This window comes from Pseudoliparis swirei, chromosome 2 (assembly GCF_029220125.1).
Source record: "Pseudoliparis swirei isolate HS2019 ecotype Mariana Trench chromosome 2, NWPU_hadal_v1, whole genome shotgun sequence".
In the NCBI taxonomy this organism is placed as follows: Eukaryota; Metazoa; Chordata; class Actinopteri; order Perciformes; family Liparidae; genus Pseudoliparis; species Pseudoliparis swirei.
In genome coordinates, this window is record NC_079389.1 from 15,356,046 (window position 1) to 15,382,401 (window position 26,356).

General features: G+C 43.2%; 2 protein-coding genes across 5 annotated transcripts; one reads left to right on the plus strand and one right to left on the minus strand.

The window, feature by feature from the left end:
* Positions 1 to 1,269: 1,269 nt before the first annotated feature.
* Positions 1,270 to 19,846, minus strand: nxph2a (neurexophilin 2a). Of its 4 annotated transcripts, none has more exons than XR_008834157.1 (3): positions 18,027 to 19,836; positions 2,331 to 4,125; positions 1,270 to 2,277 (listed from the first exon to the last, which is right to left on the minus strand). XR_008834157.1 is itself a non-coding variant. In XM_056434807.1 (3 exons), exons 1-3 carry the CDS (start codon positions 18,069 to 18,071, stop codon positions 2,358 to 2,360), a joined length of 750 nt encoding a protein of 249 aa, XP_056290782.1. In that variant the 5' UTR covers positions 18,072 to 19,846; the 3' UTR covers positions 1,270 to 2,357. The 4 variants fall into 4 exon arrangements, 3 of the variants coding, with proteins under 3 accessions (XP_056290782.1, XP_056290769.1, XP_056290761.1); XM_056434807.1 differs by having other exon boundaries at positions 1,270 to 2,369; positions 3,433 to 4,125; positions 18,027 to 19,846; XM_056434794.1 differs by having other exon boundaries at positions 1,270 to 4,125; positions 18,027 to 18,176; positions 18,301 to 19,836.
* Positions 19,847 to 20,112: 266 nt separating this feature from the next.
* Positions 20,113 to 25,910, plus strand: LOC130206669 (piggyBac transposable element-derived protein 4-like). The gene is made up of 2 exons (XM_056434724.1): positions 20,113 to 23,010; positions 23,117 to 25,910. Exons 1-2 carry the CDS (start codon positions 21,810 to 21,812, stop codon positions 24,172 to 24,174), a joined length of 2,259 nt encoding a protein of 752 aa, XP_056290699.1. The 5' UTR covers positions 20,113 to 21,809; the 3' UTR covers positions 24,175 to 25,910.
* Positions 25,911 to 26,356: the final 446 nt, after the last annotated feature.

Sequence of the window (26,356 nt, forward strand, 5' to 3'; positions counted from 1 at the left end):
TTCTTCATCAGCTGCTTGCTGATCCTCGTCCGCCCCTCTCAGCACAGATCCTAGAAAAAGAGCTGATACCATCGACGCTTCAGGACGCCTCTCCAACCTTTTATCTTCCTCTCGTGCTTTCCTCCACTCGCCGTTCCACTTGAAAGACAAGCTGCCCGCAGTGGCATTGTCACAGTTGAAAATGCGTTTTGTCATTTGCATCGTAAAAAATTTGATTCTTCAGAAGCAGTAGAAAATGACACTGGGCCAGGCTCTCGATGGATTCATATAAATATGGGCGTGATAAAAATAAAAATAAACTGTCATGAGTCCAAATATCGTGAGAAGACAGCTCTGATATGGACTGTCATCATAAACCAGTCAGAGCAATCTGTAACTTCAAATGTCTTTCCCCATAATTACGTTTCCCAGAATACATTTGAATAAACCCAGCAGAGTCCGGAACTTGTCTTTAGCTGCTGAAACATTTCATGGACTGTGAGCTTTGGCAGAAATAGTTAATTAGTATCATCAAATGCAACATGTCTTGTTTGTGTCTTCCAGTCTGTTGAAATAAGAAATAAGTGTCTTTTTTGTTGCCATTCCAATTAATTTTCTCTTTCTGATGACTGTCAGTCCAGAGACGCAGCAAAACCTGACATTCATCGCTGATGAATTGTAAATAGTAAATTGTAACCCTGCTGCACTCAAATATGTATGTGACTTGACATAGTATTATTGTTTTGAACACGACTGATACTTAAATTGCATTTATACAATCGATATTCTTTCAAGAGGGACATGCAGATTTTTCTCTTCGCAAATTGCATAAGAATATAATTTTTTAAAGATTATTATTGGGTTGAATTGTCAGCATGGGCAGCTAACAAATTGAAAGTATTTTTTATTTATTTTGGTTGTCTTCATAATTAGTCAAACTCATGAAATGACATTCCTCAGTTTTAGGATCTGAATGCGCGCAGCAGGAAAACCTGCTGTGCCTCGCCGCCTGAGGAGTGGGTGCCTTTCACCCTGATCAGATAAGAGTAATGGAAGTGATGAAAAGACCCCTGTCACTGTTGGCCACCGCAAAATGGATGTGCTCCCTGAGGTGTACCTCTGGTATAATCCACGCCTGTGGACACAGATTTATTGCCCATTAAAAAGCTACACTGAAACGTACCTCCTAAAATGGTGTGTTTATCCTGTTGAGAAGTCCTTGTAGGAACGAAACGAGACAACTGAGCGCCGACAGACTGGAGCGACTCGGAGGGACAACGTGCGCCGAGCCAAGTTCAAAGGAGATTTAATGCCATAAAAACCTAAATGGATTTGTACAATTTCATTTCAACAAAATGAACCCCCGAATCAAATATTCCCAAATGGACATTTATACTTAAACTATGCACACAGCAATGCTGTTTTTCATTTTTGTCCTATTTTACAGGGGAAACCATTGAAACAAGATTAATAAACAAGCAGGAAATGAAAATAGGCACGATCTGCAAGGATTACAAAAACTCAAATCTATAGCAATCTATAACTACACGCAATTAATATGACATATCTACATGATATTGCTTAACAAACACCAAAAGTAAGGAACAGTATACTTCTTGATATATTTCCCTGGAGAAATTAGAATAACTTGACATTGTTTACTGTGAAGCCGTAAGTAAACACGTTTAGTTTTAGAGTTACACGTTAATACACAGCATTTGCACAAAGGAGTAGAACCAAAACATCAACATAGATCAACTCTAATTTAATAATGTCCTCATCATACACCTCATTGTGTACATTGTGACAGGTTTACAGCCGACGGAGAAAGAGGTGAGATACAGCAAATGAAGGAACATTGACAGAAATAATCGACATGTGATTAGTCAGTGGCACATGCCCTATTCTAAGAACCCTGGATACACGCGATCAACACCATTGAAGGATGTCCTGTGCTGATGGTTTTCAACAGAAACTGTTTGAACCATTGCTAAGTCGAAGCACATTTCACAATTTACTACACGACTGGATGTTCCCCGCTTTCACACAGAAGTCAGTCAACTCGCCTGCTGTACAAATGGGACATGTATGACATTTTCAAATGTAGCTCTCACTTCTCATTAAAACTCCAGACGACGTTTTTATTTTCACCTTTTTTTTCTTTTTTCTCCACTCTTGGTCTTGGGTAAATGAAATGTCCCAGGCTCATTAAAGCCTATTAAAGACAGGTAATGTCAGGGCTGGTGGCAGGACCATGACAAAGTGCTGATAATTGTCTGCCAAACTCGCTAAATCCACCTGTCCTGCAATTATCACCCCCCCATCCCCCATCCCCCGACACACTAATCCACTGTGGGGCGACTCGGCGGGCTGATGCCTCAAAGAACATCCTGCAAACACAGATGTTGGATTTCAGACTAGTTTAGCAGACACATGCCTTGTGATGAATGCAGAGGGAAACCAACACATTTTAAGGAGTACACAAGGCAGCAGCAGCCGGGTTATACGTGGATGGAGACATATATATTAGTATTTGTATGGATTTATGATTATGCCCTGTGCGTGCTTGTGGGATTAGATGTGTTGGATCAATTCAGTTGGGTATTGGGCACACAATCAGTCAATTCACTATTCCAGTCCTTTTAAAAATAAAGAGATCAAATATAGGTGGTAAATCCATATTACTTATTCAAAGCTACCTGAGGATGTACCCATTGATCAAACTGAAACAATAGACACTGCCCTCTATGGGTTCTGTTCACAGGTACAAATGGATATTAGTTATACTTTAAAGGCAATGAACCGATCAGTCAAAATGGAGCAATGCTTCAAATGTGAATGATCTAATTTAATGTTCTATTGAATAACAATTTGAATGTCTTTGTATTGTAAGTATTACCATGATTCAAAGTCTTGTCATATTTCATGTTATTAAATGAGGCGAGGTTATTGTTTGACAATGTTGGCATCGATGTGGCACTGGCACAGAAGGCCAGCTCTGCACTCCAGAGGGGAGGCTCCTTGCCTATGGTCTAGCCTTGAACAAAACATCTGGACAACATGCTAATTATACCAGTGGTTTACGGAGAAGTGCTTCTGGGAAGGGGAGGAGTCACACAGGGTTGGTAGCTAGCTCTGAATCCCGAGTCAACCCCTAAAACCAAGTCCCTGGACACCTAACTATCTCAAGTATTAGATCTGTACGATATATATACATTTTTTTTGTTAATTTTTTTTTTTTTTTCAATGCATCAAATCTTTCCAGAGTGTGTCCCATAATAAATAGCACTTCCTGCAACATGTTTCAGGTACTTAGTTGTTGCGGGACAAGGAGCTTAGAGGTTGACATTTACATGATTTGAAGATTAGACGGAAGGTAGACGCACACAGAAAGCGAGATCATCCTGTGGAGGAGTAGGGTGTGTCACTATGGTAGTTATAGTCAGGGCATACCTTCTGCACCAGTTTATAGTCGACACTGTAAAAGGCGATATAGATGCATATGACTTTGAAGGGTTTCGAGCACAGCCAGGACACATGGCTCTGCGTCTGCTCCTGGTAGCACACCTTGGACGGGTCGAAGCTGCACAGGGCAGTCTTCTTGTTGCGGTCCGTCTTCTCGTACTCGATGCGACAGTTGAACGATTTGGTGTCTTTGGTCTCCAGCGTCGACTGCTGGGCGATCTCAAACTCCACCACCCTGGAGGGAGGCACCAGGCTGACAGACACGTTCCCCAGGCCTGTGGAGTTGTGGCGGAAGTAAACGCTAAAAGTGCCGTTGCCGTGGTCCACGATCTTCCCCGTGATCAGCAGGTTGAGTTTCACGGTCTTGATGTTGGAGTGGAAGTCCCCCCAACCAAACATCTTTTTGAACTTGCCAGTCTTGACGATAGGCCTGCGTTTAGTTCTGGCCTGTGCACCCTGAGCATCTGTCTGGTTAGATAACCAGTCCCAGAAGTCCTCCATGTTCTGTAAATATGTAATTTCCCTCATGTTGCTCTTGAACCCGGGGGACCCCCTGGCAAACAAACGCAGGGGGTTGAGGATCCGTGGACTGGCCCCCGTGGGAGAGATCTTCTGTTCGCTATCAGTGTCGCTCCACTCGATGAGCTCTTTGGCTCCTCCACGCTCTTTCCTGCATGTGACCTTCAGAAAAACACAGCAAGGGTAGACAGGAAAACAACATTAAGTGACATAATACAAAGCTGATGCCCAGAAACATCTGCATTTAATGTTCCTCAAGTGCAATGACGTTCACGTCGGCAGTGATACATTCCACAGGCGAGACATGTAACAGAGAACCCAACTGTTTTCATCACTGATGATAAAGAAAACAGCACTTTAGCACTAAAGAGGGAAAAGCCCAGAAATCCCACAATGAGAATGGAGCCACCTGTTTGTCACACAAGTTCAGATTTATTTTATAAAATGTTGAACTACAACTACTGGACCCTTGGGAAACATTTAGTTTACAACAGCTTCAAACAGATGCTGGCACTTCAATAAGACAAGAGGAGCGCTCACTCCTTGAACAAACGGCATTTTGTTGCAAAGAAAAAAGATTTCTTCGCACAATATATTATATATCACCTTGATGAACTTCTTGTACATTAAATTGAAGCAAAATTGCATTATTTCATTGTTGTCATTCACTCGTCAAAAGTGGTGACATATGACGAGTCAGTCCTTCAGACTCCCGTCTACCAGACGCTCGAGGCAACGACAAACATGTGATTACTCTCTTCACTCATTCAACTGCTCATCAAAATAGATGTGAACAGATGTAAATATTACCAATATGTATTACTGCTTTCAACACAAATACTATTTGTTTAGTTGTACTAAAACATATAGAGAATGTTATCAAAAAAAAGCAATCTTTACAGAAGAAAATGAATGCAAGCGGTTAAATTAAGTGTTTGCTATTTGGGAAACACGCTTTATTCGCTTTCTTGAAGTGAGTTTGATGATCAAGTTTGATCGTGTCCACACGGTAAATGTGAAGCTTAAGATCTTTACAATGTACGGCACATTAAACAAAGTTTAAACGACAGATTACACAGAGCCTCACTCGTCAGTTTTTAACAACTGTTATTAATCAAATACACAACGTAAGCGAGTGGATTAGCTCCAACACTAATCACACCAAAAGGCCTGTAGTCTGAGATGTCAGCAGACAATCCCTGGTTTATAAGATGTTATGGATGCTTTAGACAGAGGCATTCATTAAACAGCATTGTTTTGCAATGTGACCCCAAACTATTGCAGTTCCAGTTGCTAAGCAGACCAAAAGGGCATTAATAGTAACTGTAATGCATAAATCAAGCGTGCACACTAGTAGCACAACATTTTTGGAAAAATGTAAGAAATGCACGACGGCATAAGGGAATCATTTTGGATGCAGCGATAAACTTCAGCGTGGCTCATATTTGCATCACGCTTCTAATATTTTAGGACGACTTGTCGGATTACACGACAATGCAAATCCCCCGGGCTGTGAGCAGGTCTCCGTCAGCGGTGCTATTCTTAGACACTCTGAACTTAGGCTCGTAATGGTTCCCAACAATAACAAAGGCTACAGTAAAGTACACGCTAAGTGCTAATCCAGATGCAGCAATGAACTGTGATCCCTCCTTGTGCCCAAAAGACTTTTAGCTTCAGGAGCAATTCCTGGTCCACTTCAGATAAAGCTTAAATAATTCACGGCAATAAGCTTAGCTCGTTTTATTGGTAATTAGCAGTGCCGGCTTTCCCCAGGCCCCGTTGTAGGGATCACCGAGAGAAGCAGATGTTGAAAGCGCTGCGCAGCGGCTGTTTGAATTCTCACTGTGCTGCCGCACACTACTTCCAGACTAATTATAATTTTGCTCTAAGCCTAACTGAGGCACATGTGTACAATGCTAAGAAACTAGGTCTGTCTCCGACAATTTGATTTTTTCACAATCTCCTTCCTGTGAAGCGGTCTGTTCGACATGCTAAAGGGGAATATGGATGTCATGTTGTGCAACTGTGAATTTTATAATGAGAGCTTTTTTTAACGTCCCAGACCGGAGTAACACCTTAATGTACTCGCAAGCAGGGCCTAATGCCTCGACCATCTGGATATGTAATGTGAAATCAATTTGTCTCCCACGGACAGTGAGCCTGACCATCGATCAGCCCTCACAATGCTTAATGAAGACACTTGCTCCCTGTAAACATGGATGAATGAGGCAACACTATAAGAATGTCCCTCAGTGTAGCTCATCACCTCCGCAGGCATTTAATCAACCAATTCCAGTGGCAATATTCCCGTACTGATACTCCCACTTAGTAATACCTTGTGCGAGCTCAGTTTTTAATTTGATTTGACTCTTCTCGCGTCACAACAACTGGTGATGCTGAAGATAACATCTGTGGGTCTGAGGGCAGGAACAAGTCCTCACTGCTGTGAACAAGGAGGGTGTCACGCTACCCACCAGCCCAAACGGTTATTATATCCATTACATATTGGGTGTCATGCTGTGCAGCTTAAGAGGTGAAACCAAATTTTGTCTTTTCAGTGTAAATCTCAGGTGAGCTTTGTATAGGATGATTATAATGGAAATGAGAGAGGAGTTTAAGTATGATGAGCAACTGGGGATCAGCAGAGGGATATCTAATACTTATATGCCCCGAGAGAGATGAAGCACTGGGAACTTGAAAGCTCGCACTGACACATAGGCTTTGGTTTCTTTCACACACACACACACACACACACACACACACCATTCATTTACATTCAGGCAGAAGTGGAGACTCTTAAAAACAGACTAAAAGAATCCGAGTTTTTGTACGTGCACCAAGACGCGGTGGAAAAAAGAGCCAAGGTCGGATGAAGGAGAATCTACAAAAGCTTAATTAAGATTTCTTAATCGGTGCCGCCGTGCTGGAGGCGTTTCGGGCGACTTGAAACAAGACATTATTACGATAATAACTGCAGACTTATGGAGCTGAAAACACCAGAACTCATTTCAACAGCATTCGGAAAGTGACTAGTGGCAAACATTGCGGATATGTCTGTGTGGTTAAGCTCCTTCCTTTTCCTGTACGTTCTCAACAACAACAACAAACGCAGAGAGGTGCACAAACTTTACACCCCAGGCACAGATATTACATCTATATACCACAGCAGTCAAAGGTTATATGCTGTAAAGTATGTAGATATGCAGCATCAAACACACAGGTGGGTGAACTATAAATGAGGTCAGTAATTTGAATAGATATCTGACAGAAGTTTTTATTTTCCTAAAGGTGTGACGGGCAGATGTTTGATGTTATTTATTTCTTACATTCATTTACCATCATGTTGCATCACCACTGACAGAGTGTTGTCTGCAATCTCAGGAGCACAGATTTATTTTTGTACAATTTATGGATTTTACACCTTCAGTTACATTTAGAGGCTGGAAGTTAATATTGTGACGTAATGAGCGAACAAGGAGATCTGTTACATCAAATCTTCAACGTTTAAGGTTTTTTAGTTATTTTTTGATGAGCAGATGTTTAAGGCAGACTGACTCACCTCACCTAAAACATAATATATAAAAGTAACTTCAAGAAACACTTTGGCTGGAGTTTTGATCCTGTGTCTGTGCTGTGCATATTAGATCAGGCCACACACACACACACACACACACACACACACACACATATATATATATATATATATATATATATATATATATAATTGCAGAGCTGATAGTATCTGTCAGTGTCAACCCAGATTTATTGTTATTGCCATATACTGTATGTCTGATAAGAAACAAAAACTTGTTGTGCCAAGCATATGTTTGAGGTAATTTAATAAAAATTTAAACAATTCATTGTTTGCCCATATCAACTGTAAAATATATTTGTTTAATAACCAAATTTGAAGAATCGATATCAGAATATTATTGTTTTGCTACACATTCATAGTGAAAAATAATTACTCGTACTACTTTTAACAAAGTTCTTTGAAGTAAACCAATTGTACATAAACTTCAGACTTCAAGTATTTTAAAGATATTAAATAGTATGGGCTCTATGATTCTCATTGAAAATATGATAGTTGTCTTGTTTCCGTAAAGATGTTGTGTTTCTACATTTGTATCTGTGTACGACTGACTGACTTTTATTTGCGAAACATTCTTAATTTCTTTTTTATTTTGCACAAATGTCCCTAGTTTAGTACAATGACCATTGGTGATGGTTACATTTCGAGGCCACATGTACTGTGTGGTTCATTCAATGTTGTGTCAATCAATATATCCATAGGTATTAGTGGAACTTAACAACTGACAGTGGTCTGAGCGGCAGCGAGCCACACACCGAGTCAAGATGAATTAGCCTCGACATTCATCTGTAATGAGCATTATGGTGCTGGCTGTCAGCTTGTCCTGTGGGTAGACATATATTTTAGAGGCCTGACATAAAGGTAATTGCCGCAGTGACCAGAACTTGCCTCTAGAAAGTTATTAAGAAGCGGGAGACATCTGGCTTCTGCATCATCAGAAGAGATGTCATTAAAATGCATTTGCAGGGAGCAGCCGGCGACATTGAGCCCGGCTGTGAAGGGTTGCGATGGCATCTCTCTATACCTGGCATCGTTGACAATGTGGCCCCCACTCATGCTCTGTGATTGGCTTTCTTCACGAGAGCCTCTGTGTCATCCTAAGTCATTACCAAGTTCCTTGTATCAGTCAGCTAAAATAACCCTTTTTGGAGTTTTCCATAGTTGATCTGTTTCCAGCTCATAAGGTTTGGGACATGCGTCCGGGGGAAATTGGTTTCAGGCATCTTCCTCACAATAAACAAAATGGGCAATTAACCTGGTCATCAGTGCAAGCAGAGCTGTTCCAATGATTCACTCCGATGTTCTTCATGGATTTATCTGTGCAAATTGACCTCACTTTGGTGGTGCAATTCATTTCTTGGCTAATTTTCTGTGTCTGAAGCTTCATTAACTTTTTGTGCGCTTCTACGTCGTAAAAAATCGGCACCTCATACACCGGCTTCACCAGTGCCTTCTGTAATACTTTCCCAACACAACACCTGCCATACTCCATCTGCCCCGCCGCTATAAGACCCCGGATTGACTGCAGCCTCTTGCTTTCTAGCATCCAACATGACAAGCGGCTCCACTCTCTGCCCCGCGTCCTTCCCCAGCCATCTTCCTACTGGTGTTACAGGGCATATCATTTGTAATGATTCACACCCAGAGCCGGTTCCAGGAGAGAAGGCCCTGGAGGCGCTTAGGCAGTCCAGAGCCCAAAGTCTACACGCTGCTGAAGAATAGATTGGTGCTCTGATCGCTGGAACAGCCTCACGCTCCAGAGCCATCACTTTTAATCAGAGGCCGTCCAGGGAAACACATGACAGGTGCTTCTGCACTGTGGTGGATCGCAACAGCAAATCCACACCGGGGGCACCTTACCAATCACAGCAGGCTACGGGTAGTGTGTGTGTGTGTGCGTGTGTGTGTGTGTGTGTGTGTGTGTGTGTGCGTGTGGCATATCTACTCCCCTACAGTATAATCCTTCAGGCCATTACCACCTGACCTTTGTGAGAATGAGACAGACCACCGCCTTAATATCCTAACACTTGCTTAAGATGTTATAGATCCAATATTGAATCGCTGGCTGACTTCATCATCCACATACTTGGGTAAATGTGTGGTGAATATGAAGAGCATCCGGTATCTAATGTATTATTACATTTTGAGCCCATTAAGGGTGAGATGTAATAATGTTGTCATAACGTTTTTAGACAGAATATGCCTTAAAACTCCTCCTGTCAACGCCTAATATTTAAGTGTTGAAGGTGAGAGGAGAGGGAACAGCAAGCCTAAAGGAAAGGGATGCTGATGTTTTCATTACTGTAATAACATCAGTATCATCATTGCTGTTTCTCCATAGTACATTAATTCCATCTTTAAGCCTGAAGAGCATGCATTACATTGTTATGTATCTCATATGTAACGAATGTGCTAGCACTATCAAGACGCTCAGGAAGAGAGGTGAGGAGGAGTCAATTATTGGAGTGAGTGAAATGATCTAACTTTGATCTATCACCATAACTGGTTTCTTGCTTCACATTAAATGAAAAATAAAAACTGTCATCATAACCAAAACGGCAAGAGCAAAGAAACAGAAAATATCAGGAGACGTGGTAAACAAAGTTGTTCATACTGCTGGTTTAACACAAACAGACAAACAATAAAAGAAAACACAAAGAGCACACACACAACGGGAAGGAATTTGAACAGAAACATGCAAAAATGCTTACGAAGCAAATTAAGCTCAATCTACTCCAGTTGTTATTATCGCTCAAGAAATTCTAAATATTCAGACCACTTGAGTTCATAATGAAGATTCACTGTCCATACAAGTCCTTTTTAATTCTGACACAAATAAAGCTCAACAAATGGAGCTCATAAAGTTATAATGCCTGTGCACCTCACATATTAAATTAAAATGAACTATGTATTGGAGCCTGTTGTGGCAACATATTATGTCCCTCTGAGTCGCTCACGTCCGACGATTAGCATAAATTACAGCACGTAACATAACCCTCCTGTGGCTATCATGAATCCTACGTTGTGAGTTATTGTCGTGTTTATAGCGTCAGTGTGTTCTATATTCGTGCTCGGTCTCACAATCCTCTCCTAGCAGCAGCTCACCTCATCTTCTTTGGACACTGACGGACTTTCATTTGTTGCAGTGTTAGCATGAGTCCTCCCAGTGAAGGATTTGGTATCATTAAAGTGCATTTCATAAGAGGAAGCACAACAATAAATTGCACAAATGAGACACAATTACCTCCCTGCAGTGTGAAAGCTTCCAAGACAGAATTGTAGAATCGTGCTTTAGTGTGCTAATAAAACGGGACAAATTGCAGGAAATTATACGGCATTCAGCTCCGACCTCGTGTCAGATCTCGTGTTACAGCTTTCATAGCGAAGCGATACAGTGTCAATATCACACTGTTCTTGTCTTATTGACACTGAGACTAAAATGTTGGTTAGCATCAACGTTAATGTCAAAATGAACCCTCCTTACTTTCAGGCAGCAGGAAGTGAGCGGTGATTGGAGTGGTTCAATATTGTGCAATTGACGTAAGCCCTTGGATGAGTTTTCATGTCATATTTGTGTTCAAAATAAAAGGTTTCCCCCTTTTTTTCCTTTTGTTTAGAGATAAATATGTTTTAAGGCTGATACTATTCTTAGAGTTCTTACATTTTGCTAAACTGTGAATCTTTGAGATTGAGGCTACATCCACACTAATCCATTGTTTTCTAAATGATCCTGACTCCAGACAGTTGGTTAGTGGCCCCTGACCCTCAAGTGGCGTCTGGTACCGATGGCTTTCAACTAACTCCAATGCAAACCCACTTGCGTCATTTTCAGTGTGTTAGAGCAACTAACGTAGTATAGAGAGCAAGATAGTCCACACAGGATGGTTTTCAAGCTTAAACCTAACTTCCTGTGACAACAGAAGTTTATTTTGCAAAGACACGATCTAAGTAACAAGTGAAAACTGCCACACCGTCTCTGCCCCCTTCAAAACTAACACGATGGACTGCCGAGAGCGTCATAGTTTGAAGCTTCGGGCCACTGACAAAGCATCGTGACGAGTTGGGAGTGAGAATGTGTTGCAGGAAGGGGGGGACTAGGTCAAATCAGTAAAACAAAAACACTCACCAATAATGTATCCTTCTGCATTCAAAATCAGACAATTCATTAAAAGTTTGTAGTATTCCCAGCTAAATGTACGAAAGTAAAGTAAAGCAAAACATTCCAAGTAAAAGTAGAAAAATGGACCCTATGGGTATTATAGTATTGTATATGTATAAGTTAATTTTACTGATGCATTAACGTATAGGCAGGACTTAATTTGTGTGAATATGTATTGTTGTACCAGGGCAAGAATGGGACGTATTATTTGTAGCTGTGTATATCAGAACAACTGACTTGTAGTCAAGGCTTTATTCTATAGGAGTTATTGCTGAGTGATAATAAGATTATCCCAGAACACTAGAAATACAGAAGCAAATAGTTAATGTGCATTCCCAGTAGTTTACAGCTGTTTAATGCAAGAAACCTAAAATAAGATTAAATTTCCCGGAAGGAAATTCTTAATATTTCTAAAAAATCTAGGATGCAATCGATGCATTGACCGTTTGTTATTTAAGGTCAAGCTATTTAATTTTGTGAATATTTACAATTTAATATTTAAATTAATAAATACAAAAAATCATCGTCATTAGATTTTTTTCAACCTGCAAAAAGGTGAAAGGCGAAGGAGGTTGGTTAGAATTTCTTGGTGTGGGAAATTTGAATGCAGCGATGATAACAGATGTTCAGAAAACGTTAGCCAGCAAATATCCCACGAGGAGAGAAGAAGGGGGGCGGAGGGTGTGTGATGAGGGGCTATGGGACGAGAGCCTTCAGGTAATCTGGATACTTGTGTTATCTCTGCACCTGCCACATGTGACAGCAGCAAAGCCCTGAACACTTCACTTTTGGGCAGGCGTTACCTTTCAACATGTCATCAGTTTCATAATCCCCTTACATGGTCAAAGCTCCAACTGCTAGACGCCTCCTGACACCTGAAGCACACCTCCGTATGTCTGATAGCCGGGATTCAGGAGGATAAAACCTCAAAGCACGTTGGACTTTATCCGTCTCTTGACCACTTTTGAAAACCTTCTACTTTGTACAACAAGGCGAGCATGCTTGTAAAAGTGCTCAAATACTCTGTCTAAATCATTTCCCTTTCATCTCAGGAGGATGTAATCTACATGTTTCTCTCACTGAGCATTTTTGTATGCATGTGACAACTTCAATTTGGTATTTTCCTCCCTTCAAATCCACGCCGCAAATGATACAAATGTTTTATTCGGAAATGTTTCCGCTTGCTTGGCTCAAACGCACGTCCAGCAAATTTGACGGAGCAAATGTTTCTGTTCTCTAAGCAGATTGCGCCTTGGCTGATTTCACCGAAACAGTTCCGTTTGAAGAAGACGTTACTTCATTTCTCTCAGTGAAGCTCTGAAGACGGGTACTTCACAAGGAAAATACAAAGACAGAGGAGAGCTGACAGTGCTTTGTTAGGGCTGGAAATGACAAGCTGAAAAGAAAGGCCTCAAAGCCTGGAGGCATTAGAGGAAATGTCAAAGTAAAAATAATCAAAAAGGAGATTTATTGTACTTATTCTAAAGCTGTCACACCTTGCTATATACAGGAAAGCAGCACAGTTTTAATTAAATAGGTCAATCATTTCCCGAGCTCTGACATGTAGTATGATTGCCTTCTCCAAAGTACCAAACAACGTGGCAATTAAGAACTTTACATGTCAAAGTGTTTAGAAAGTGGCAGAAACGTTGCTTCCTATCCAATAGAGACGTGGTTTGATGTGATAACGCAGTTTCTCCCGAGTCTGGTATTTCAAACGTAAATGCAGAACTCACGGCTGTAAAGCAACAATGCAACTCTTGCAGTATTTGATACATTAAAAGGAAAAAGTGACACCCCGATTCCTACAAACGATAGTCCATCATCCACACACGATTCAGACAAAACACCTGCTGCATCTGAACTGCTCCCCACCCTTTGTGCAGCACAGCAGTGGAAAGCGATGCAGGCAGTAAAAGAGCTTCTAAACAGCGAGGTTGTGCTTGAGAGAGTGCTGGATGTTTCCGACCCTGCAGAGCGGTAATGACAATGCTATAAGGTAGCGGAGCCTACAGATCTAACACCGCCTCGGGCTGCACATCGTCCATAAAAATTCATAGCTGTGGACCAAGATCGGGAAATTTAAAACCATATTAAACAAAGCGTTTCCTGCACCAGAGACGACATAGTGGGGGCGACTGAAAAGAGCTGCTCAGAATCTCACTTCATCCAAACCGTTCACGTCAGAAGAGAAGCTGAGGGGGGAGAAATCAAGCTGCTCATAATTGTTTGAGTTGAGTCTTTAATGGTCCATCCAGAAGCCAGATTATGGATATTGTCAATGCAAAGGGCAATGGCTTCACACCTATCAATCATTTGGAACTTCTTTCTTTCTATTTCAGGACCTTTATCATGGATTTCTTTGCCAGTGCACACACAATTATGATTGATGATTGGAAAAGAAATAGGTTGCAAGGCTCAACACAGTCAATACAACCTGTAGTGCCAGCAAGATACATTTGAGGGATGTAACGCACAGGAATGGCAACCTTTCCTTGAGAGGTCTCAGACAACAGACAGGCTGAGGACTGCAAATGCCACAGACAGTATTGTTTATGAGGGATTATCTAGTCAAGCCTGCTGGCTAGGAAGATTGTGACCCCAATATGAGCACAGATACACATCAGCACCATGTAAGGCCTCGACTGATTCCTGGAAGGCACCACATGCATACAAGGCCCTTTCACTCTGTCAATCCATCCTTAATCACTTCTACAGAAATTTCTACTGGTCTTGCCTGCCATTTTCTCTCATATCTTTCTCCCTCCCCACCCAATTTTTACTGGCGGGTTTTTGAAGACTTAAGTTCCACTCTTTTTTTCTCACACTTTCTTACAAGGCAAATCCTGGGAGAGGTTGATGTGAGGACCAGGCAGAGCAGGGATGTGAAGAATATAAACACCATTTTTTGTTATTGTCCAGAGGGAAGGGAAGGGAGGGGCAGGGGGTGCAGGGGGTTGGGCAGTGGGGTCTGAAAAAGAGAGGAGGACCTTATCACAGCCCAGCAGCTCTGTAATTCGCCGCTGTGATAAAGTGGCAGCACGGAAAACCTTACAAGGCTGGCACAATCCAAAGACGGATTAGGTTTTTCTGACATAAGCTTCCTGAAAAACTAATCAATCAGCCCATGCAGTATTATCAGAAGCGTGAGATTAAAGAGCTGCTCCTAATCCCCCCACTGTACATTTTATGACTCTTCCCAGTGTTAGTTGCTTTTAAATATACAATAAATAAATAATAAAACCAAACCTAATTGAGCACGAGGAAGGGGAAGGGGTTAAAGAGCCCTTAGAGAGGGAATTCATGTAGAATGTGTGTTTTGTTATGAAGACAGGGATAAAACTGTTGTCCTTGCCAGAGCCTCTTCTGACTTTGAATAGAGCCTCGCTGTTTCGCTCCAGCACTGCAGAGAAAAACCACAAGCAGGAAAAAAAGTCCGCTGGCTGATTTGTACAATAATATTAGCTGCTCAAACTGACCCAAATCGACTTCACATTCTGACTTTCTTGTTCTAATGATTTTGCACTGGAGGGATGAATAGATAAATAACCAAGCGATTAATAAATGAATAAATAACTGTTGGAATTAATGCAAAATCCTATGGGAAATGACTTGTAATCCCTTAAATCAGTGCACATCAAAGTTGCAGGGATGAACTCCAAGCATGTGGTGAATCCAGAGGACAGGACATGTTCAGCTTACGAGTAACCAGCTCAGCTTTGTCTCCTTGATGCGTCACACTCTTCTACGAGGATGCTCGCTCCAGCCCGGCTCAGTCCAACCCTGGGCGCCGTTTACAGGAACAGCGGAGATGTATACATTTAACACCACCGCTGATCCTCTTGGCACGGGCCCCGGAGATGCTGTGTCGTGACATAACATTACCGAAGAGCTCTCACCCCGGCAATAAGATACAAAGGCATAATAGACTTTGTCAACGTCTTCTCACACTTAATTCCAAAGCAGCGTTAAAAAAACAACACTTTCCCTGCATGCAATTGTGGGGCAGGACAGAGGGCGATGGCAAAGAGCAGGGCTCTCAAATATGTGTTTATATCATCTACATTGTTCTGCTGTCATTGCACACAGGATAACTGCGCCAGATGTCATGAGGAAGAATGGATTCTCCCAGGATGGCTTTGACCCTCTTATTTGTCCCTGGGGTATGGCACAGATGCTCAGACCAGGGGTTACATTTTCACTATTGTATTAATGTTTTAGGTGGGGTTTTTTTTATGAGGTGTACGAGAAATGCAAAAGAAAAATCTTTGTGTGTTGGTTTTATTGTTTTGGAAGGTGCGACCACAGGTATGTGAGACTAAAAGCCTGCTTCAGATACTGAAATATATGACGGTTAAAACGTATCTTGCGGTATAACTGGGTGTCCTGGTGGTTGAGTGGTTCGAGATGCATCCTGCGGCGCCACGGGTTAAAAGCAACTATTCTACGAAGCAGACGTACAAAGAAAGAAAGCTCAAGGAGTTTGGTGCATATTCCATTCGTTCAGTGAGCTTCAGGCTGGTATTTAAATATGTTCTATCTCTTGGACGGTGAGGGAATATTGAAAAGGGCCAGTATGTCCCCAGTCAGACAGTGGTGGGTCCACTGGGAGGGAAGCCACCGAAGCATATGCAGAGAGCCTCATGCGGCCATTCTCTCTCTCTGGAGGCAGAGCTCCCAATAGGCACAAGGCTGATTACAACAGCAGCCAGAGCAGACATAACTCTGCTGCTGCATCTGCACAGTTCAAGGCTATCTTTAAAGAAGCCCTCTTTGAGGAAAGCACAGATGTGAGGATCTTCTTCAATCACATGGCATTTTATGTCCAGGTCTGATCACGGCAAGAGTCCGTAAAGCAAGGATGACCACGATAAAACCCACACTTTATTCAACTGCCATCAGCAGCCATTGAAAAAGAAGAAGAAGAAGAAGAAGAAGACCTTTATATTTCTCGAAGGCTTATGATCTTCCTTTGGAGAGCTTTTTCCTGCAATAATCAAAGAATTAGACTACATAAAGATTCAAATCTCTGGTAAATAGGATTCATTTCATATGAGCATTTGTGATTTCATCACATTGTTTAAGTCATGCAGTAGGAACAATGCAGGCTTTGAAATCCTGTGGGTTGTGCAATTTAAACCTATTGTACTTTTTTCCTAAGATATTGTATAATACGGCAAAGACACCTTACGGCTGCCGAGGGTTCAGCACAGAGGTCAACCCTTTTTCAAGCCTGGGAACAAAATAAATTAAAATGATGGCTAACCACAAATGTCCACGCGATGTAGCTGAATACATGAAGAGAGAGTAGTTTTTTGTTAAGCAATAAGAGACAGAGTGGGAATACCAAGGCGATAATATAATAATTAATAACTCACCACAATGGTAAAAAAATAAAAAATAAACTCAGCAAACAGTACATGCTACTTTATATTCAGTGAATGATTATTTTACTACATAAACTTCTCAATTAATACTTCATCTAATCTAATACTGCAGCATTGGTCATTGTAATAAAATAAGCAATATGCTCACATTAACTCGGAATGTCATGTAAATGTTCTGTATTATTGTACAAATAGACATATATATATATATATATATTCGACAATTCATAATTCCAAATATGACCAATATTTCAAGGACTATTATGAAAATGTATTGAATATTGTAATATACATAATGGCTTTGATACAGTCAGAGTCTGTTCTGCAAAATGTAATCCAGTCAACTGTAAGCAATGTTTCTGAAATATGTTTTTAGTCCAGGCTACAGAAATTATATATCACCATATTTGTAAAGGTGACGAGAACACCTCCATCTTAATAAATGTTTTTAACAAACGATATAATTGAAATAGGATATTTTATAGATTTGATTGAATATTGCTTAATAACACAAAATAAGTGTATCCCTTGTAAGATGTTGTGTGTTCATGTCGACCAACACTTTGGCTGCAAATGACTGTTAAATAAAGTCTGATGCCAGGAATTTATGGAACTGTCATTGGCATTATGTGGTGATGGGTAAATATTACATTGCTTGAGCAATATGATGCAGATCTACAATAACTAACAACACAACACAATACATAAAAATAAACAATATGATATCAATATATACAACGTTAAGTGAAACAAATGAATGTGTTGTACAAAAATATTTTTTTAGAGAATACTAATATTTAAAAAAAAAGTTAAACCAGATAGCACATGAAAGCCAATTACTGTATGTAACTTTCTTTTTTAAACCTTCGTGGTCACAGATATATTTCCACATATTCTATTCTCATTCAAACATCTCACACCTCACCTGGTGCAGGAGGAAAAGAAACAGGAATGTTTCCAGAGCTCTCATCTTCGATGACTTCTCGACTTATTCAAAACGAGCGGCGCTTAAATCCTCTCTGGGCGATTTGGAGAGGGACAGACGCGCATGCTGTTGAAGCATTGCTGTGATCACCTGAGAGGAAAGTGGGAACATTTACGATGTGAACTCACTTTTAAACCCCCCTGTTAAATGTGGGAGGACTTCACAGGTTTCCCATTTGAATCGCATATTTGGAAGCAGATCAACTTTTCCTTACCGTTTTTATGTAATACCTCACTTAGTTGCAAACACCCTTGTTCAAACCAGTCTCGGGAAAGAGTCCTAAAATCCTCACAAGTCTCGTCTTCAGGATGTTGAGTGGATTTCCCCTGAGCAGCTGGGACACTTGTAGTTATCTTCAAACAAGGTGGAACGGCTACAGGCTCAGCTGAAACAGCACTCCTCTAAATTGCGAATCAAGCCAAATTGAAATAGTCTGAAGATTGTACCCCCTGCTTCCCCGGGCATTGAGGTTTTCTGAAATGACGATGTGCGCGGTCAACTACAGCAAAGTGAGCCCGGATCCGAGTGACAGGACTGCAGTAAGTCGGCAGCAGTCCGCGCGCTGTGCGCCTTCTTTAGCTCGACTTGAAGTCAGTGCGCAAAACCCTCCACTGCGCGTCTGGAGACTCCAAGGTCGGCGCGCATTCGCGCAGCGAGTCAGACCAAATATCTGCCTTTGAAATCTCTCTCTCTGCGTCCAGGAGTCAAGTAAGAGGCTTGATGTCACTGTTATCGGGTTTTGTTCTGCCACACGTGCACATGTTTAACCCTTGACACGTTAAGACATGTCGTCTCGCTTCACTGGTTGTTCACAGTGTTGTACTTGTATGTGTTAGTGATGAGTGAACAGTCACATTATAGTAGATAGTGGAGATGTCTGCAGAATCCATACAAAACTACTTATTTTTCGTGTGTTATTATGTTTAAGAATTACCAACTTGCAAACGCAATCATATCGACATCGCTGCTGAATGGTGCCAGTGAAAAATACAACGGTGAGTGATCTTAATTCGTTTGAGAACTCGCTGATGCAGCATTTCTGACCACACAGTGTACTCAGCAAAAGGTCAAACGTTAATGCTCACGGCGGTACAGAGGCAATGCCACGTTCTACTGTGAACAAGACATTTAGGGATCCATGGGGCGTTGGCACCACCACGTGGTGGCAGCCAAACGCCTCACTTTACAGAGAAGATGTTAGGAGACGGAGTAACATCATCCATTGTTCAGATCGTTTCCGGTTACATTCTGAAGTATAAATGATCAGGTTTGTATATTCCCCTCTGAGCATTTGTAAGACAAATATATCGTAACAATTCCCAACATTTGAGCTTTAATGCTTATGGGGCAAAAGTGAGTTTGAGGCAATATAGGTCAAATATTAAAGTGAGACAATGAAACACAAGATGTTGCTGATTGCAGCACTGGGGAAGTCTCAAGTCAGTGTAAATGTATCTACTTCCTGTTTGATTTATTGCAGTACATACCGCCCTTTATGTGGGAAAGGTTGCCTGGTACAATTACAACATCACCAATAAATATATAAACTGTATTTTCTATTAGCAGAATAATAGAGGTTTCATTACCAAATAAAGTGGTTTTAACTCATACACAACACATAGAGTATTTTTTATTTTGACCATTCACAATAAAAGAGTGTGAAATGAAATATTCTTTGTAATGAGACAACATGCAGTGTCATTTTAAACGGTTTAACCCTTGTGTTGCCTTAGGGTCATTTTGACCCGAATCAATATTACACCCTCCCCCCGCTTTAGGATTAATTTGACCCCATTCAATGTTTAATGTCGGTGTTCTTTCGGTAGTCAACAAACAAACATAAAGTGCCTCACACTTAAACTTGGAAAACAATATTAATTCTAATAATTTTCTGGAGGTTTTAATTGCTGGTGTCAAATTGAACCCAAAGGGTAAAATATGTTAGTAAATATAAAGGTAACAGGAGGGTGAAACATTGAATCGGGTCAAAATGACCCAAAGGCGGGGGGAGGGTGTAATATTGATTTGGGTCAAAATGACCCTAAGGCAACACAAGGGTTAATAAATGTCATTTTAACAACACATGTACTTTAATTTGCTTTCATTAAAGGTAGAATTACGATCAGGCCAACAAAGCTAATCATTTTAGTAGAATAGCACTGAACTGAGTCTTCTGTTTCAAACTGGAATCCCAACACAATCTCATCCGAGCCATGCCCGCATTTCATCTGACTTATTTGAGTAAAAGCAGGAAGAGAAAGAAAGAGAGGAAGTGCACACAAGATCACAACATCATCTGTTATGAACTGAATCACACCGCAGTAAAGATGAATATCATGCAGTGACTGGTTATGCTTCAAACCAATTGCCCTCTGGGGACATACTGTAAGTCAAGTTGAAAGTTAAAGTTTGTTGTCTTCTGAAAACCTTTCAACAAATGTGTCAGCATTTTGTCGGATTGGTCAACTGTGCATTAAGTGATGAGAACACAGTAGAGCTGGCTTGTTATTAGAGAACTAGTTAGAGCAGAGTTTGGTGATTTCATGTTTTTCGTGGAATTACACGATACAGTAAGATTGATGATGAATGATACAGTAAACCAACCGAAAACATCCAGCTGAGCTGCTTTTATGGCTGTGGCTCCACCATCTGGTTAACCCTCCCGTTGTCCTCGGGTCAATCTGACCCTCGTACACTTACATGTGTGAATTACAAGCCTCTACCCCCGTCCTCTGGGTCAAAAAGACCCAGGTCTGGGTCAGTGACCCAGCGCTGGGTCAGAGTGACCCCGGCGCGTATCCGTACTCTGGGTCAAAAAGACCCGAGTCGAATCCCACGCGCCCCTCCCGTTGTACTGTTAATCAGACACGTCTACACGCGTGCACCGTCCGTCACCACTTTTTTTCTGCACAATAATGAAAACCACCTTTTTAATAATAATAATAACGTCTTTCCCACACGTCGGACGTAGCCGGCGGCGGCGGCACAACATTGCGTCGCCCAATACGTTCCCGGTTCACGTGAAATGCAAAAAGATTGACGCGGGGAGAAAGAGAAGGGGGGGAAAAGGCTGCCTCGTGGGGCTCCCAATGATCACAGGACACAGGACTTGTTGTTGTTGTTGTTGTTGTTTGAAACTTGCGTTCATTTGATTTGGTCATTACCTGCAGCGTTACAAGCAAAGACGCACGCGCGCGCACGCAGACCTCGGCTCTTTTTCCTTCTCCGGTAACAGTTACGCTCCCGAGCGCCCGCGTACCGCCGACTCGCACGCCGCAATACTACCGTAAACTATTCATACACTCTGTCACATTCATTGAATGTATTTCAACTCTAAATCTGTTCTTCTGTACACATTACATCTATTGTTCTGTCCATCCTGGAGAGGGATCCTCCTCTGTTGCTCTCCTGAAGATTTCTTCCCTTTTTTTTTCTCCCCCCGAAGGGTTATTTGGGAGTTTTTCCTGATCCGATGCGAGGTTTTGGGGCAGGGATGTCTATACAAATAAACTGAATTGAATTGAACAATACGTAACGTTCCGTACTCGCGTCGTCCCCTCGGGTCAAAATAACGACTCGACGCGTGTTCTACTAACGCCGTCTTTGGCGCCCGGTGGTGTGCTCCCGCTTGCTGCTGCTGCTGCTACTACTGCCTCTGCTCGCCTCTGCTCCCGCTCGCTGCTAGCTGCTCTCTGCTCCCGCTCGCTGCTCGCTGCTCGCATCATGACGGCGCGTAGATTCACCATAAGTCAGATTGTCAAAATGCTGGTGGACCCGGCGCGCGACGCTTCGCCGTCATTAGAAGAACGCGGTAGCGGTCGTCCTCGCCGCAAAGACGCGTCGCCTTCGGGCGTAGGAACCGGAGGAACTGAACGAGACGAACGAGAACGACGAGGAGGAGGAGAAGAAGAAGAAGCAGAAGAAAAAGGCGGTAGCGGTCGCGGTCGTCCTCGCCACAAAGACGTGGTGGCGGCGCCTCGTTTCGCCGACGGTCGGGTCGTCGACCCGGCGCGCGACGCGTCCCCTTCGGGAGTAGGAACCGGAGGAACGGAACGATACGAACGAGAACGAGAAGGCTGTAGCGGTGGAGGTGAGGACCACCGCTCTGCCAAATCCATCGCGACCGCGAGTCGTTTCCCCAGAATTCAGGATTTCGAAATGTTGTTCCGTCAACCGTCAGGAAGAGGAGAAGAAGACGAAGAAGACGACGAAGAAGAAGAAGAAGACGAAGAAGTAGACGAAGAAGACGAAGAAGAAGAAGTAGACGAAGAAGAAGAAGTAGACGAAGAAGAAGAAGTAGACGAAGAAGAAGATGAAGAAGAACAAGAACAAGAAGCAGCCGCCGCTTCTCGAGGCAAAAGACGGACCTTGCTGTCGAAAAACGGTGAAATATCGTGGTCCTCGACGCCGTACGACAGAGCGGGACGCCCGGCGCCGGGAATCGCCGCGCCCGCCTTCGCTCCGGGGCCCACGGCGTACGCAAAGTCGCACGCCCGGGACGCGGCCTCGACGTTCCGCATGTTTGTCACGCCGGCCGTGGAAAGGATCGTCCTGGAGATGACCAATCTGGAGGGCTCGCGAAAATACGGCGACGGCTGGAAAGGGATGGACGAGACCGACCTGCGCGCCTACATGGGCCTGCTGATCTTGGCGGGCGTGTACAGGTCCCGGGGCGAGGCCCTCTCCAGTCTGTGGGACGCCGAGAGCGGCAGGGCCGTTTTCCGCGCCACGATGCCGCTCAAACGCTTTCACTCGTGGTCGAGACTGCTGCGCTTTGACGACCGCGAGACGCGAGGCGAGAGACGCGCGACCGACAAACTGGCGGCCGTGAGGGAGGTCTGGGAAGCGTGGGTGGCGCGCCTGCCGCTCCTCTACGACCCGGGCCCCGAAGTGACGGTGGACGAGCAACTGGTTCCCTTCAGAGGTACCGTTTGGCCGCCGCCGCGACGGTGGTGGTGGTGGAAATAATAATAGTAATAATAATAATATTCTCATTCTCTCTCTCTCTCTCTCTCTCTCTCGTCCGCCAGGCCGTTGTCCTTTCAGGCAGTACATGCCCAGCAAGCCCGCGAAATACGGCATCAAGTTGTGGGTGGCCTGCGACGCCAGGTCCAGCTACGCGTGGAAGATGCAAATCTACACCGGGAAGCCCAGCGGCGGACGACCGGAAAAGAATCTGGGCACGAGGGTCGTGCTCGACGTGACCGAGGGCCTGACGGGGCGCAACGTCACGTGCGACAATTTCTTCACCTCCTACGAACTCGCGCGGCTGCTCCTGCTCAGGAACAACACCGTGGTCGGCACGGTGAGAAAGAACAAGCCCGAGCTGCCGGCCGCGCTGCTCGCGTGCGGCCAGAGACCCGTCTTTTCGTCAATGTTTGCCTTCACGCCCGACGCCACGCTCGTCTCCTACCTGCCGAAAAAGAGCGGCAAAAAAAACGTGGTCCTCCTGAGCACCAAGCACGCGCGGGGCGACGTCAGCGACCGCGCCGACGCCAAGCCCCTCGTCGTCCTGGACTACAACCGCAACAAGGGCGGCGTGGACAACCTCGACAAGGTCGTCGGGACCTACAGCTGCCGAAGGATGACCGCCCGCTGGCCCCTGGTCGTCTTCCACAACATGCTCGACGTGTCTGCCTACGACGCCTTTGTGATATGGCGAGAGGTCCACCCCGACTGGATGCCCGGCAAACGCAACAAGAGGAGGGTGTTTCTCGAGCTGCTGGGAAAGGCGCTCGCCTATCCGTTCATGGAGAGGCGGAAGCGTCTGCCGCGCACGGAGGCGTCCGCCGCCATTGTCGCCAAAGCTGCCCGGGTGGCCTCCTCCTCTGACGCCGCCGCCGCCGCAGGAGCGTGCGAAGCCTGGGCCTCCTCCTCCTCCTTGTGCTTCGAGACCGCCGCGCCGCGCGGGGGGGCCAGTAAGCGAAAGAGGTGTCAGATCTGCCCCTCGAAGAAGGACTCTAAAACATACACCGTGTGCAACGGGTGCAACAAGTACATCTGCAAGGGCTGCACGCTGGCATACTGCCCGATGTGTGCCGATGCTGAGGGTCCCCTCTATCGCCTCTGCCGTTGTCCTCTGGACTAAAACGTGGTTTCGTGTGTGTGTGTGTGTGTGTGTGGTTGTGTGTGTGTGTGCGCAAGGCTCCAGTTTGACCCCAGGACGCAGGGTGTATGATTTCTGAGTAAAGGCAACACAAGGGTTAAATAGTTCGATCACTTACAGTTTTTTTTCAATCGCTAACAAGCTTACCCATACTTCAGATACTTTTTCTAAACTCTTAACACAGATTCACACCTACAAAGCACAATTGGCCTAATGGATAATTTTCTTGTCAAAAGCACATTTTGTTAAATATATACCAACTCTTCATTTCAAAATAGAACACATCTTTTTCTGCAGACACTAACTTTACCAAAACACTGGAAATCTGACTCAAAATTAAATTATTCGGTCAAAGAATAACTCTTGTTTTCACTTCACAAGCTCCTTCCAGTCAATCAAAGTCCACCAGGTTGCAAAACACTGGCTATTGCTGACATTACAAAAACTGCATAGACTTTTATGTTTCAGTTTTTCAGGTATTTGCATGCACAACATGTAATCCACTGTTTTTAAACTACATTTCTTGGTTGGGAACTGTATGTCCACATGTAATGTTCACATTCAAAAGCATTCCAGTAAAAAACAAATCAGTTTTTTTCTCTTTACTGTTTACTACAGGAGGTATAGTATAAATACTGTTTACAGTATGATGGAACAGAAAAAGTTTTACAGTATTGCTTACAGTGAACAAAATATCCAAGAAACACACAAGAGCATTCTGAACAAAAACACAACCTTTAACCCTTGTGTTGCCTGAGGGTCATTTTGACCCGAATCAATATTACACCCTCCCCCCGCTTTAGGATTAATTTGACCCCATTCAATGTTTAATGTCGGTGTTCTTTCGGTAGTCAACAAACAAACATAAAGTGCCTCACACTTAAACTTGGAAAACAATATTAATTCTAATAATTTTCTGGAGGTTTTAATTGCTGGCGTCAAATTGAACCCAAAGGGTAAAATATGTTAGTAAATATAAAGGTAACAGGAGGGTGAAACATTGAATCGGGTCAAAATGACCCAAAGGCGGGGGAGGGTGTAATATTGATTCGGGTCAAAATGACCCTAAGGCAACACAAGGGTTAAAAAAGTTCAATCCAAACTGTTTTGTTTTTTTAGTTTTTTTACAAATAAACTATGTTTTGGGGCAAAGGCTGCAATAGATGATTGAACAACATTCGGTTAGTCAATGTCGGCGGTGTCTGTGTGATCAACATCTCAACCGGTCACAATCAAAACTTAAATTCTAATCCAAAACTTGCTAAAACATATTTCTCAAAAAATTCCAAACTTACCTACCATCAGGAGATGGGGAATAAATTGTTTGTTTATTATCAGCTGAGATATATTGTTTTAGAACTGATATCATTGCAGAACAGGTTTTTAGACTGTATCTAAGGTTTGGAATATTGTGTTTGCCATTGTGGGATGTTGTGTGTTAACATGAGTAAATAATACAAAAATAATCCATAATTTTGTTTAGAGGTATAGCTTGTCTGTTAAGAAAATGTAAGCATTGTGAAAATGTGTTCACTGACTGCATATTGTTTGAAAACGACATGAAATGTGTGAATGGTACGGCCACAAAACACCGATGCTGTGATAATTGTGTTTAGAGTTTTGAAAATGTGACCACTGATTGGACAAATGCTTGGTAGCGCTTGAAAAAAACTGTAATAGTTTGCAGTACCGAACAAAAATAAATAAATAGCACAAGAGTTTCTCATGAAATGCTCTTTTTCTTTTTTTGTGTATGTCTTCAAAGTAGGGATGCACCGATCTGATCGGCGTCGATCCATATCGGCCGATATTCCCATTATCGGTTTTGATCGGCGTTCTCAAAACGGCCGATCAGATGACGTAACATCTGCGAGAACTATCAGAGACGTTTCAATCGCCGCGCACCGCAACGGAGACGATGCGCCCGGCGAGGGCCGCAGAGTGAGAGGTCCACGAGGGGATCCTCACGCACCGAGCGGCGTCCCCGTCCCCCGAGTTGAATCTCTGGGTCAACTCAGCCGACTCTCACATGTCTGCCCCTAGAGACTGATGCTCACGGTAAACACATTCCATCGGGAGCGCGCGAGGGTTTTGATAAAGTTAGCGGAAGGATTTATGTGACAACATCCGGTTTTGCAAAGTTAGCGGAAAGAACCACGTGAAA